The sequence below is a fragment of the Dendronephthya gigantea genome, unplaced genomic scaffold, assembly GCF_004324835.1.
Source record: "Dendronephthya gigantea isolate DGI-Jeju-01 unplaced genomic scaffold, DenGig_1.0 000038F, whole genome shotgun sequence".
NCBI classification, from domain to species: domain Eukaryota; kingdom Metazoa; phylum Cnidaria; class Anthozoa; order Malacalcyonacea; family Nephtheidae; genus Dendronephthya; species Dendronephthya gigantea.
In genome coordinates, this window is record NW_021163048.1 from 1,022,470 (window position 1) to 1,037,764 (window position 15,295).

The window sequence follows — 15,295 nt, forward strand, 5'->3', positions numbered from 1 at the left end:
GCTTTTTCATCAAAATATGTTCATGTGAAACATATTTTAGTGAGATGAAGGATTATTAATTTCTATTGTTTATGCATGTCTGCTCTGTTGATCTAATGTTTGCTCTTTGATTCACCGAACATCGAGATCAGAAGAACACTGGTGATGGTCAGTCTAACGTCTCAACAGTCAACAGTTTTGAAGTTGGTTTCATAGTTTTATAGTTTTTATCCCACGGCGTTACTGCGAAATCAAATAATAAGTAGATGTTCGTTTTGGTAATGAAAATTTAAAGACTTCAAACACTCAGCGGGTGACTTAATCTATACCTGCAGGATCAAAGAGAGCGTATAATGTCGAACGTTCTCGGTAGATCATACACAAATGTACCCCCGGTCAATTTTGGTTGATTTTTCATATTCATTCTGATGTTTCCTTTATTATGATAAATGGACTGTTTCGTGCTTTAAGAATTGAAAAAACGCCGAACACAAAAGTCAATAGGGGAAATTCTCAGTTAACGTTGAAAGATCATCGAGAAAATTAAATATGAAATTGAAAATATAGATGTAATTCGTCAGTAATTTTGCGTATTATCGTTACGAAAATGCAAAAAATATCCTGCGGATTTGTGAAATAAAAAAATTTTCATTTTGAACATGGGTGTCATCATGCAGCAAAATAAATTGCCTACATAATTTCAGGGCGCGGTTTTTAGTACCCAATAATAGTAATTCGTCTAACAGCCACATGTTCTGGTGCATAATCAAAACATCAGTTATCCATAATATTTGCATAGAAGTCACATCATGAGCAGAACTAATAGAATTTATTAACACTCAAGAAGAAATCTTTAGTAATTATCATGGAATATGCACAGTATTTAGTGCTATTGTCATTGATATCATTTGTTTCTGGCAACCGTCGACAGTTCATTCCCAGACCGTTTGTTCGTCAAACAGAAACGAAGCCAAACGTTATACCGAAAATACACAGGGACAAGGTATAAGGAATGTAAATAAATATATGCTTATAATGTTACTCTTTCGGAATCTTTTCTCGCCACGTTATTAATATTGTTGCTTAACTTGCTTTGTGCATTTAATTCAATTGAATGACTGAATCACAAAGATATATTCCTTGGTACGATATGACTTATGTTTTAACAAATTTACAATAAAAGCTAGCTAGCCGTTTCCTGAATATGTTTACATCGATGTTTTACTGAGTTTACTAAATTAGTCTTACTTTGGTTAGATGGATGCATATGAACGAATAATTTACAACAAGGTGACCTAGCATCTTATCTTTGAAACACCTGACATTGTCATATAATGCCTGTTGTTCTTCTAGAATTTACACAAAGTTCCTTGGGTCAACGAAAAGCCTGTCGTTATAAGATATACAGTTATATTTTTTCCACGTAGTTTGTGGCTTATAAGGGACGCTTTTTTAATAATCTATGTATCCACACTTTCCCACACTATATAATGCATTACCTGGTAGAAATAAACTTGTTTGATGAGTTCTTAAAACTTCATGTTCTATTTTGTTTTATCAATTCTTGATAGGTGCCAAAACAGCATCATCGATCTACTTCTACAGAACAACATCGTATACATCATGATGTCAAGAATAAAAAAAGTGGTAGTGAAAAGGAAGTTAAAGAAGACGATTTTACTCATCACAATTATGAAGAATTGACATGGTTTCTAAAAAGCGTGGCGAAAGACTTTCCTCATTTAGCACACCTCTACACCGTTGGCCTTTCGTCACAAAACCGCCAACTCTGGGTGATGGAGATCTCAAAGAAACCTGGCAAACATCGTCCAGGAATTCCGGAAGTGAAATATCTTGCCAATATGCATGGTAACGAAGTCGCTGGCAAGGAAATACTTCTACATTTCATCCGTTATTTGTGTAAAAACTACAAATCCAATCCCAGGGTAACGAAAATGATTGACACAACTCGAATACATATAATGCCAAGTATGAACCCGGACGGTTACGAACTTGCAGCGACAAGGCGAAATCTCTCCAAGATCTTGGGAAGAAGAAACTCTTTCGGAATTGATCTCAATCGTAATTTTCCAGATCAATTCTTCTTTGGTGTCACAGCTCCTTTACAACCAGAAACGAGAGCAGTTGCTAAATGGATCCATTCCATTCCTTTCGTGCTTTCTGCCAATTTCCATGGAGGATCTTTGGTAGCCAATTATCCCTTTGATGATAGTCCATCCGGTCAAAGTTCTTACAGTGCCACGCCTGATGACGACGTTTTCCGACAACTCGCCCGAGCATATTCCGAAATTCATCCGACTATGCATTTAGCTAATCCTCCATGGACGTGCAAACAACCACGGGAACGATTTATAGATGGGATAACGAATGGTGCAGCCTGGTATAGTGTGTCGGGAGGGATGCAGGATTATAATTATGTGCATACTAATGCATTTGAAATCACCTTAGAAATTGGTTGCGAGAAATTTCCAAATGCAAGTGAATTACCGGGTATCTGGAAAGAGAACAAAGATGCTCTCCTTGGCTATTTGGAACAGGTGGGTCTCAACAGTTTTCTCCGGAATTTGTTCTCCGGAACAACGGTGTCGCTGTTACTCGTAGAAATCAGAAATGTGTCCCGATGACGCTATATACCAGATGCCGTTCATGCATGTGCTCAGTAGCAAATGCCCAGTATAGTTCTACATATTTAGTAATGAATAAATGTTCATTTAGTCTGAGACTTCCTCCTACAAAGTGTGACCAGCGTTTCACAAAAGGTTGTTCTTTAAAAATTTTGACAAGTATAATTGTAATCAAATCAAATACATTTAATAGTTTAATTTTAGACACATGCAGGTTTAACGTTTTGTAAATTATGGTTACATGTTACCAGATGGTGACTGATTATTTTGATTCATTCATTAATAAATTTCTCTGTATAGGCACACAAAGGTATACGTGGTTTTGTCACGGACGAAAATGGTGAAGGTATAAAAGGTGCAAGAATTTCCATATCCTACAGACGACATGATATATTCTCAGCTAAGGATGGCGACTATTGGCGTCTACTCGTTCCAGGTGCCTATGACGTCACAGCAACCGCAGTCGGTCACGAACCTGAGACCAAGTCGATCATTGTCGATACTGGCGAAGCGACTAAAGTTGATTTCAAGTTGAAACGGTTGACTGTTCTTAAATCATTGCATCATCAGGATTCAGAAGAAGAAGCTTTTAATTTATACCAAATGCAAAGACAAGCAAATGAACAGCTCACTATGATCCCTACATCAATGGGATATGCTGGGCCGCCATTGAATAGTAAACTACAAGGTGAAGTTGATAGACCTGGTATGAACATTGATCAGTCATTGTTACTTGAGGCTGGCAGACCTAAGAGATCTTTCCTGACTCCTTTCTCCTCACAAAAGGGGATCAGTTCCGCGATTACACAAAATACCTTTGGGGTTAATCCATCAAATATGCCGGATAGACCAAGATAGCGATATCATAAATCCATAGACACTAATCCATAGGCCAATTTCTGTATGTTATACGGTATAATTTTCTGTCACAAATGTTGTTTGCGTACCTGTATAGTGTATACAATCAGTTTTCAAATTTTCTATGAAAAATGCATTTGTTGAGAAGCCAACTGAAACTACTAGCTTTTCACGAAATGCATTGAACTTATACATGTGACAAATGATTGTATAAAGACGGGCAAAATAAAATTTGTCGTAAAAATTTGCCCGGATGATTTTAGTCTTTGTCATGATAGTAAGAAAGTGAGAAAATGATGTACTGCATGTAGGATATATATTTAATATGTAGTAATCTTCTATAATGAAGAATTTGTGAATTGTATTTTTTGCCTTACCTATACATAATTAAATATATAAATGTTGTCAACATTTCTGAATCTGATAACTATCTTACTAATACAAGCATTCTTTTATTTTTATGTCAGTTCCTATACAGACATTTTAAGATCAGTTCAAGATCAGTTTTGATCTATATCGGCATATGATTTCGTAAAGAAAATTCATTGACATCACTGGCCTGTGTCTGTGTACTTGAGGCCATTACAGGCGTCAATAGGCTACGATGTTCTTTATTGCATGCATGAATTCATTTAATCAATAGCAATATGCGTTCGTCTGTTTTCCTTGTTTGGAAAATATACATCTTTGGATATTTTTGTTTTGCATTAAAACTGGGTTGCTTCCGGGAAGATATTCTTCAGAATGAAAATTGTTTTCATATAACAACTATATATTGACTATACAACTATAATTGATTTTTATATATATGTACATTAATTTGCAAATATTTTTTTTCTAGTTTTTATTTTTTCATCCATTCGTACGTTTCACGTCGTTTATAATGTTTATCGTTATTTTTTGGCAAAAAATTTCGTCTTTTTTACGTGTAAATTTGTAAGTCAGATTACGCGAGTTAAAACGATCTTTCAATAAGCATTGCCAAGTGCGATCAGAGATTCAGTCATTGCATTTTATTATTAAAATGTCGTCATTGGCAACCTTCGGGCGTATTATTAAAACAATATATTCGATTAAAAGCAATTGGCGACAAAACAAATTTTAATAACTTTTCATGTGCGTGAGAATTAGCGTCATTCGTGATAACTTGATTGCCATCTCCCAGCTATAGTAATAATAGTATAGTCCAGAGTGTGTTTGGACTGCAGTACCATAACAACAAACTCCGCAATTGAAACACAAACACAGCAGTCTAAGAAAAGGTAAGTGAAAATCTCTTTGTCAATATGAGCTCACACAATGCAAATAGAACTCACCACTCGCACGGAATATGGAGATTAACTCGCCTATTAAAATGTCATCTGCACAATAACTGCAGTTTAATGGCGTGATAAAATATTATAACAAGGTTGTCAAGATGAAAAGAGTTGTGCCATGCATCGATGACAGGCAAATTGAATCGTGTGCAATAATGATGGTAACCATATAGTGTACAAGTATAGCAACCTCGGTCATAAGCGTGACTGTCTTCAAGTATCATGATCCATAGAATAAAGTAGTTGTACATCACATACAATAATCGTACATACTGATATACCTAATGACTTGGGTTGGTTCTCTATAACGTGTTGTCTGACTAATGTTGTAACACGATATAGCTCCATGTGTATATGTCCTGAAAATAGATATAAAATATTTTTTGTGCAACTGAGGAGTAGAGTATAATTAGCGGGTATTCAACTAAAGAGTGACTCCCCAACATGTATACAAATGTGAAATGATATACTAAATTTATATATACTTTCATATATTTTAGGGCATTAAGGTCTCTCACCCTGACACTATAGTGATATAATTTTAAAAAATGTTACTATATAATATGCATGCACTCAACGTAACTTTAATTAATATTAGAATAATACACACGATGAAATGTCTTTCAGCCAAATGATTATGGAAAGATATGAATGAGCTCGAGAGAGGAACGAAAGAATGACAACCGAATCGGGACAAATAACTCGAAACTCTAAAGTTAGTCATAAGAGGTGAGTAGTAGCTATATATGCATGCCTGTTGTATATTCTTTCCTTCGAGTAAGCAAGCTGTTGACCGATATCGACAAGAAGATGGCCGAGGTTCATACTGATTTTATTAGTGTCGTCACCTGTAATGCGCTAATCTGATCACGCGGTACTTTTCGTTTTCAGAAAGTCTAGGCCACCTCTTCGCGAATGGCGCACGATTCATCAATTGAATGTGGACGATGGTAAACTATTTAAAATATTTTACATTTCCTGACAATGTGCATATGAGAAAAACGACTGAAAAGGATAAGAAGAAAACACCAAATAACATAAAATTCCTTTCTCGTGTCCTTCAAACAACCTCACTTTTCTTTTTTGTACACTTCGCATCTTTACCTTGTCAAAAATCATCTGAATGTTAGGTTATATATTTTTATGATCTGATACTCCAATCATCCGATGTAATCATATTATAATAGTCTTAACTTCATGCTAGTTATCTTCAGATGACTTTTAGCTATAGACACCCAATCGGTGATTCAGCATCATGCAGTATTTGTCTGCGATTAACTGTGAGTTATTATAATCGTGCCTGCATGTTCACTTTGGTTGTTACTTTTTCTGACGATTGTAGGAATTGATGAATACAGAGCCAATGACCGTTCAGGTAATGGCTACATATTTTATCATTCTTTCATACTAACTGCTTAAATGGAAAATATAGAATTGAGGAATGCAGAAAGCGGCATTGTAAACCTGTATGCTCTATTTCAGAATACTGTTCGAACGTTTTTGTTGTGGTTCCAGTTGGGGAAAAATCGTCTACAATAATAACGAAAGATACTGAACATGAAAAAGCTTTGATAAGTAAATCTGAATACGACATTACCATGCCTGATTCAGGTATATTCGATAGAGATGCGATAGGAAGTTACCTTTATAATATTCAGTCGAAAAAATGCAGTGAAGACAAGGATAGGACAACAAGAACAGCAGACTCACGAAAGAATGGTAGAACTGGGATTTTGCAAAAACGCCATGTTTTCAGACAAACGAACCGAGATTTTTCTGCTGCGACGACGGTCGAAAACACTGACCTGGCTAGCAAAAATTCACAAGAGGAACCTCTTGTTTACCAGTCGTTGGGCGATAAACCAAGACCCAAGCCTCGTTTTGGTGGTAAACACAAACAAAAATACCATAATCATTCACTTGTCACGTGCTCACTGGGTGACTCTGATGTTTTAGTCACATGCCCTTCACACGTTTATACCTTCAGCAGAGGTTTGGTCCCGAGTAGAGAAGCTAATAGTTTGGAATTATACCATAATCAACATTTCCTTCCGCCTGTTATTGTTGATAGAGTAGGAGATATATCCCAACAAAAACATTACAGGTTATTATAATATTGCATTATGTTCATTATTTTCAATCTCACACTTTACGTCTCCGTCTCTCATTCCAGTAAATACAATTATCAGGGTGTTAGAGTGTTAAGCGACAGGGGGAGGGGAACTGAAGGGATCACGAAAAATTAAATGACTGTAAAAATTTTGATAGCACATTCTGAATTACGAAAAACAGACAGTAAGGCAGCTACCTATTGCTGAGCTACCTATATATATCAATAGCATGCAATCACAATATTATGTGTTGATAACTTGTTGCTGATCTTGTATGTTGTAAGTGTAGTTTATTGTGGCACAATATTGGAGGCATAATTGCAGCACTGAGTAATTTACCCTGTAGCGAAATTTTGTAGACAAAAGTAACGAATTCAGCTTATTTTGGTGAAGCAAAGAGAGGGGACACATTACACGATACATCTATATCTAGATACATATATAACTGACGAAACATTATTGAATATTTTTTTACTTATATCTTTATGTTTATGTTAACTATTGTATAGATTACCCCGAGACGGAAGAAGTTTGAACAACGTTAACGAAAGTCTTTTTTTAAGCTCGTATTCTAATGAGCAGAGTTTTGTACCAAAGACAGAATCTAAACCAGTTGTCTACAAAGAGTTTTCTGCCGAGAAGGTTATTCCGGCTGCGTATGGAAATAAGAGATACTTTGATTTTCAAGGATACATGGAGTTTCTTTATAAAGAAAAAAGAATAAGAAAGACAAGTGCCAGAGCAAGAAGGGTCGTCTATGATTGGGAGAAACTGGAATCTAGTGCTTGGTTGAACAATCTCGGTGATGTTTTGGTATGTGTTCCGTGTATACGAAATGTGCATACAGATTTTAGCAACCAGTTGGGGTTTGCATTCAAATCTCTATACAACCCACGCTTTTCCGTATTCTGTGAATTTCTGGCGACAGCCGATAGTCGTTAGTTGAAGAAAGCCTATATTAGCGGCCACTGAATCGATGATTGAAAATCATCAATGATTATAGTTCTTGAAATCTGGACGTTTTAGTCGTTTCTTTTTTGTATCTTGATATAACAACAACGATATAATTGTTTTCTCAAATACGAATGATTATAGGTTAAAGATGTCATTGACTACAACAGCGTATTGGATATCAAAGGGTCTAGAATGAAACTCGACGAAAATCGAGTACAAATGAGATCATGTCAAACAAAACCACTTCAGTCTGATAATCGTCAACATTGTTTCCTTGGTACTCCAAGCACTATTTATGTTAGCTCAAAGAAGACATTAAAGCTCTCTCAACCGAGAAGCAAAAAAATGAAGGAAAAGACAGTTCTCATTGAACGGTATGTTTTTTAAGGGCGGGGCCTAAATTCATTATTCTATTTAGGGAGCTAGATATTACACGAGATCCAACCTGGTTAGTACTAACAGAAGTACTTGTACCCTGTCTCTTATTTTTGCGCCTGTGACGAACGCACACTAATATAATTATTGTAGTAATTTTTCACTAATATTCAGTTAGTTATCAATAGTGATCATGCAATTTGTCACAGATCGCAATACGAAACTGGATATATACAAATACTCAGCGCTACCAAAAGTTATAGAGAAACGCGTTTATTGGTCGCCTTGCATGGAGCCATTTCTCACGCTCTCCGGCTTCTCCCACAAGTGTATATTTATAATCTCCTTCAGACACATAGTTTTCATTCTCTTTGACTCGATCGTAAGCCATATTGATTCCAATTTCAAGAATCCAGAAATTTTATGGTCTGATGACTAGCGGAATCTTGTAGTAGGCAACAACATGGCCGCTTTGACGTCATGTGAAAACCATATATGCAACAAATATGCATGCAGAGTAGGCAAAAAAGTACGATTAAATGTTTTGTTACCATTTAGTAAAATTTGATAATATTTTCTTATTTGTTCTCGTCTCGGATCAATCCTGAAAACCCAATCTAATATACAGGCCATGGTACGAGCTGGTCGAAGTTTCCGCTGCAGAAAGCAAAACTAATGTATACAAACACATTGAAAACCTCATGGATTCACTCAATATCAAGTGAATATTGAATGGTTTATGTTTTCATCTGTTTGCCAAAAAATTATTTTTACTTTTTTAATACCGACACGCAACACGCCACTGACCCGGAAGTATACGTAGAATTTTTACCATCTCCATACTGCCATAATGCTCATGCACCGATAATCAAACGAGGGAAAAGTTCTGGATCTTTCAAAGGCATGGCAACTCAGTAATCATCCCAACTCTTACAACTGATTACCTTCGCTATAAAGCCCGGTTTCCATTTAGTCGTAATTGTCGTAAACATGTCAAGGTGACTGATATGATACAATCGTACAAATATTTTTGTCTGTGCAGTCAACAATTACCGATTTGAATACAGAAATTTAAATCTAGACTATTTGAAAATGACTCGTTCACGACAAGTAGGACACCGGAAAATGGAAAACTTGCAGACTAAACGATGATTAGTGAGGCGATGACTCTATAAAAATTTGTTGTTATAGTTTGCCAAGCAAGTTTCAGTTCACTCTTCCTGGAAGACCGCCAAGCAGTGATGATTCTGGATTTGCTGAGTAACAACTAAAATAAACTATATCTAAAATGATCGCATATATTTACCACATTAAATATGACACATGTTATTGTGTATATATATTGTCCTTATTTTGAGTTTAAAGTATATTTACTTCACCGCACTACATGTGCTAATAATACGTCTTGCATGCATGCATACATATGTATATACATCGAAAATTCGCATTTCGCAATGCATTGGCCGTTTTCACACTAGAGACGCGTAATGCGTCTTCGGTATCTTTTGACTGGTTATTTGTCTTCAGTATAAAGACGGACAACAGACGCATTATTCGTCTAGACGAACTACCGTTGGTTATGCGTCTCTAAGACGAAAAACTGAACGTTAATCATCTCGACGTATTATGTGTCTGTTGTCCGTCTTTATACTGAAGAACAACCAGTTAAAAAATATTGAAGATGCATTATGCGTGTGAAAACGAGTCATTGCAGAATGAACAGTCAAGCGATATATTCATTGGCATATTGATATTATTGAACATCATATGATGGAGAATCTCCGTTAGTGAATTTGTTTTTAAGACCTAGCCTACATCAGTACATGGCTACATACATTGCAACAACAATATACCAAAAACGTTTAGTTTTAAAATGTGGATAATATTCTCAAAATATAGTCGACTAATCGATGTAAGCAACATTAACTCCTTTAAAGGTGACGAAATAGCGGAATCATCACTCACTGAGTTACGAAGTATTTTCTTAAACTACGGTAATACAATAATTCCTGATGATGACTAAATAAAGTCGAAACCTAAACTAAAGTAAAAAGTAATAAAAATGCTTGCTTTATTCCAAAGGCCAAGATAAACTTATATGTGTTATTTATATAATGTATATATATTATATAATATTATAAGGACTGAAATGCAATAAGTTTACTGCAATAACACAACATGGTTATATTACTAAATATTTTGCATATCATATTAAAGTGTCGGGAATTTTAATTACATTTTTCAAATTGTGCGACGTTTTATTATTATGCCCTCAACTATTAATACGGAATTGTGTGAATTTATATTAGGCCATTTTGAATAATTATATACTGTATATGGAACAGGAAAGAGCCAGGGAAGAAAGCATGACTGGATGGATGAACGACCTTCTCATCTCGTTAGATAAACACAATTTGTTTTTATAATCTGCAGTTCATCTTGCAAAAGACCGATGATTAGTTTTTTATCATTTTGATATTCAGTTTCGAATATGTGCTGAAAGAACCTTTCATGACCTTCTGGATTTAATATCGTTATTTTTCGTTTAACAATTCATAGCCAGGATAAAAATACAAATTAAACCGGGGACAAATATAGACGGAAACAAAATACAAACCGTAAAACTGATTAATCACATAACTATACTACAATATATTATCCAGTTTACAACGAAGTGAGTGTGCATCAGGAGGAATTGAAACTTATGGTGCTCATGATATGTAGCTATACTCCTATAGTGTTATGAGTCTTGAGGAGCTGAAGTTTATTGGTGTGGTTTCTGCCGATTCTGCGACTGAAGCTAATGAAAAATTATACATAGCCCTTACAAAAAAAGAAATATACTGAACACCGAACATTAGCAGTTGTTCTTTTAACATCAGTTTATCTTTTTTTTTGTTCTTAAAATAAAACAAATTCTTTTAATATCAGTTTATCTTTTTTTTGTCTTGAAATTTGGAAGACATGCAGAGCAGAAATTCGAATACTGCCAATAGCTTGAGTTGTGTATACTATATCTGCCAGACGTTTGGGGTCAATATATGGGCATATTCTTATCGTAAAAATCTTCGAACATGATTTCTATGACCATATACCTATATACCCTATTGTTTTCTGCATGATGATGATCAATTGCTATATCTTTGACTTCGGAGTTACTGTTGTTGTTTTGAATGATAATGATATATGAAGAATGTTTATCAGTAATCATACACTACTCAGTACTCACTATTATGTCTACGTGCTATGGCTCTACCCATGCAGGAATTTTAATTACCACATTCTTCAAATTGAAAGAAAGTTTCTGTAACCAAATTTCATGGTGAGATATTGTCATATTGAAAAGCATTATGACTAGAATTAACCATGCAATGGTATAAATTTTCTACTTTCTAGAATAAGGATGGTCTGACAAATAGTCATAAACAAATGTGTAAGCCTATATGCAATTATGCATGGCCTTGTTTGCTCCTTAGGCGTCTTCCATTTCGTTTCTTGTTTACAAAAAGGATGTTGAAAGAAGCTTTCGTGACCTTTACTTGTTAATAGGTATTCTATGTAATTAAGACTTAAGCATAGTATGTAGTCTTTACCCCCTACATACTCACTATTCAAGTTCGATTCATGTTGTGTTGTTACTGCAAATATCGACATGTAGCTATATATGCTATTCACTAATTTAGTAGCGTTTTTCCTCAAGGCCTTAACACGCTTATCACATGTTCAACGTGGATACTCTAGAGTATAATATTAGCACATGCATGGCTTGCATACGTTGCCATTAACTGACATTACATGTGTGGTAGACATGTCTACGTAATAGGTTGCTTTGTTGTTAATGTCATAATGAATTTATGTAATTATACTGTGAAATACCTTGGACTGCACGGGCAAATCTGTTAGGAGAATTCTGAATAAAACTCTCTTTATCGCAATTAATGATAATTTAAACCATTTATCACAATCGATAACGATGAAAATTCACGACAAACGTAACTGATTTCTTTGTCCTTGTGTCTGTTTCTTAAACTAGACAAATCAAAGTAATTGGCTAACCTCAGGCCTGTCATATCGAATCTATCATCAAGGCAAATGGGACGGTGACACTCTGTGTTTTTCAATTAATCTTATTAACATTTTACAAACAGTTATATTATACTATATATTAAAATGTTACAGTTGCATGAACTATGTAGAAAGTGGTAACACTGACTAACAGTCTAAAGGGCATTTCAGTCGCCGTTTGCTTGCAAAGAGGCAATTGTCAATTAAATGAAAATTCTTATCTACATAAGAAGAAGGGAGTGGACTCTAGGGCTAGTCTAGTAAGCTTGGGACCTCTCTAACTGGTAAACTGTATTGTAGCTACTATTATTGTTGCATGATTGCATTTGTGACAAATGTTGGTTTCTTTTTTGGTTTGAGTTTTGCAATTTGCATAGCATTGCGTGTTGAAGTTACATGCTTGCATGAACCAGCATATGGATCAGCGCATACAGCTTCGGTCTCTTGATCTATACAAAAGCAATCAAGTATTGTCTAAGCTTGTCCACAAGACTAAGACTAATGAACTTGCAAACAGCTTTAGTTGCGACCTTCAAATACCTCTGCATGGGTTAATACGCATTCACAGTGGTAAGCTACGATAGGAAAATGCTAGGGTAGTTATATATTCTGAGCAGGATTAATACGCCGTTGGGCCTGTAGCTTGGAGGAGATATCTGTGGGCCTAAATATTACCCATTTTTCTCATAAACATGCATATATTTGAAGCTATCCTGCATGCCGGTAAGGCGTTCGCAAACTTATGGTTCTTTCCAAAAAAAAGGGCCTGTTTACGTCAGATCAGGGCCAAAAGATGGCGCTCCAACCGCCTTTACGTTAATCCGGTTCTACATGCTTTAAATTCTTCACTAGTTATTGACTTCAAGACTCCTTGACCTTCTTTATTTCGCATCCGTTTTAACAAATGATACCGCTGACCTGTGCCACCGTTGCACTTGCAGTTGAACGAAATTGTTCAGAATCAAAAACGGCGATTTCAAAACGAAAACGTGAGATGAGGTTGGAAAAGAAATGTCGATTGTAGTTATAGTGTCATGCATTGCTATACTTTTTTAACACCAAAATTGGTTCTTTGTGAGCAAGTTATAATGGTAATACCACTTATATCTCATACAGCCAATATCAACTCTGGAACATACTTATGAATATTGCAGACGTAACTTCCTCTTTAGTTCCTGTTTAGCTATGCCTATCTATAGTGCTATTCCGAGTGCGGTCAAAGGTTTTTGTCTGTAATGTTCTTTTGTCTGCCTATAGACGTATCTGGTCATCTTTTATATTTGATCTTTTCGGCAATTTGTCTTTGTCCCCTAAGACTTCATGTGCAACACAAACAACACCACGAAGAAGGGAATTCATTGTACTTCTACATTAAAATACTGCTACAAATTGATGTATTGGAAGTCAAATCTACAACCGTACCCAAAGTCTCAAACCGTCCAGTTTAAGTTGTTTTGTGCATTACTAGTGACGTAGATGCAGTAAAGCGAGCTAGACAATCGGACAGCACTCACAGCAGCTGTTACACGCCCACTGTGTGGTTTCAACACAACTAACAACATACTATATTTTGCTACACTTAGGTTATACTAGCCCTGTTTAAAAGACTATATAGCCGCTAATGATACTGCCCAATTATAGCGTGTATATTTAGTCACAAATTGCTGGACCGCTGTCGGTACCCTGCAGCGAGGAGTATAAACAATTACTAGCAACGACAACTTGGTAAAATAATCACCAATTAATTGCTCCATAGAGAAAGAAAATGTGAATAATCCTAAAGTCAATACATACATATATGCCATGTCTAACCAATCAACAGCTCAGGCTTTGCAATTAGTCTACAAACCTCTTTAAAGGACCGAGGTATACAAATCCCCATGTTATAATTAAGTCATAAAGTATTAAACTGTTTTCATATAAACCACGATTTCAAACTTGTAACGTACAATACAGGCATTATCTTAGAAGGTGTAATTTTTATATAGTTTGCCAGACTCCACGTTAACTTTGTCACTGAGTTGCCCAAAGACTAAAGTTCGAATTCATCTTTGGCAACTTGACAGTTCCAGACTCTCAGCTATTTGGATAATCCAACTTCATGATAGATAAATCTGCGTTGATGTTGAAGAGTCCCTGTACTGGGCTGTAGGTCGCAGTAACAGTTTGGTGAGGTAAAATTCTATTAATGCTTGATAAATGTTAAAGAATCAATGATTCCTGAAGTATTGCAGCGGATTTTCGGTTGGCAACTCGTAGCAGAGGCAGACAACCAAAGACAAAGTGAAATTAGCGTATTAACACAGCTTGACCTGCAGAGTGTCAAGTGTTCATGAATTCTTGAAAAATAAAAACAGAATGATAAAACGGTATAGGGCCGGAACATTAAAGTCCACAACATGGGAGTAAAAAGATATACAATAAAGAAATCTAGCACAGTGTCAGTGAGAAACAAGCCAACAAGCACTAACAAGTAACTGTCGTTACTATTAAGGTTTTTTCTTCTGACTTCAAGGAAATTCTCAACTGGTCTTAAGTTTCAAATAAGTCGGTGAGAATGCCACTGTGATGAGATGAGAGTCATTGCACTGCTGTATGTATTTTGTTCCTGTTTGATTTATACAGCTTTATTATTTAAAATGGGTATTGATGAATAATAAGCATGATAAATATCTAAGAATATCAAAATATAATAAATATCTGTATCTAAGACTAAGCTGGATATTTCTCATAACCATCCTATAGACATAGTCTTTAGACTATACCTTCATGCAATACAACATTGTCACAGTCACATATTTTTGGTTTAGCATTCGCCTACACTAGACTCGTATACTTGTTGTGGCTGTGGAAAGTTCTGCATGACAGCGCATGTAACGACTGAGAATGACCCTTACGAAGTGCCATTATGCATCTACAGGCATATTGCATGTGAAGAAAGCAACCTAATCTTATGACACGAGTCGAATGACACCAAAAGTTAGTTGTTATA

General features: G+C 35.6%; 2 protein-coding genes across 3 annotated transcripts; both read left to right on the forward strand.

Moving 5' to 3' along the window:
* Positions 1–777: 777 nt before the first annotated feature.
* Positions 778–3,865, forward strand: LOC114526322 (carboxypeptidase D-like). The gene is made up of 3 exons (XM_028547902.1): positions 778–982; positions 1,551–2,537; positions 2,925–3,865. The coding sequence occupies exons 1-3, from the start codon at positions 845–847 to the stop codon at positions 3,480–3,482; spliced, it is 1,683 nt and encodes a 560-aa protein (XP_028403703.1). The 5' UTR covers positions 778–844; the 3' UTR covers positions 3,483–3,865.
* An 817-nt stretch (positions 3,866–4,682) lies between these two features.
* Positions 4,683–10,320, forward strand: LOC114526388. 2 transcript variants are annotated; one of them, XM_028547976.1, is made up of 8 exons: positions 4,683–4,744; positions 5,426–5,527; positions 5,690–5,748; positions 6,141–6,173; positions 6,281–6,902; positions 7,419–7,722; positions 8,005–8,237; positions 9,430–10,320. In XM_028547976.1, the coding sequence occupies exons 2-8, from the start codon at positions 5,475–5,477 to the stop codon at positions 9,500–9,502; spliced, it is 1,377 nt and encodes a 458-aa protein (XP_028403777.1). In that variant the 5' UTR covers positions 4,683–4,744; positions 5,426–5,474; the 3' UTR covers positions 9,503–10,320. The 2 variants fall into 2 exon arrangements, with proteins under 2 accessions (XP_028403777.1, XP_028403776.1); XM_028547975.1 differs by lacking the exon at positions 4,683–4,744 and adding an exon at positions 4,880–4,959.
* The last annotated feature ends 4,975 nt before the right edge of the window (positions 10,321–15,295 follow it).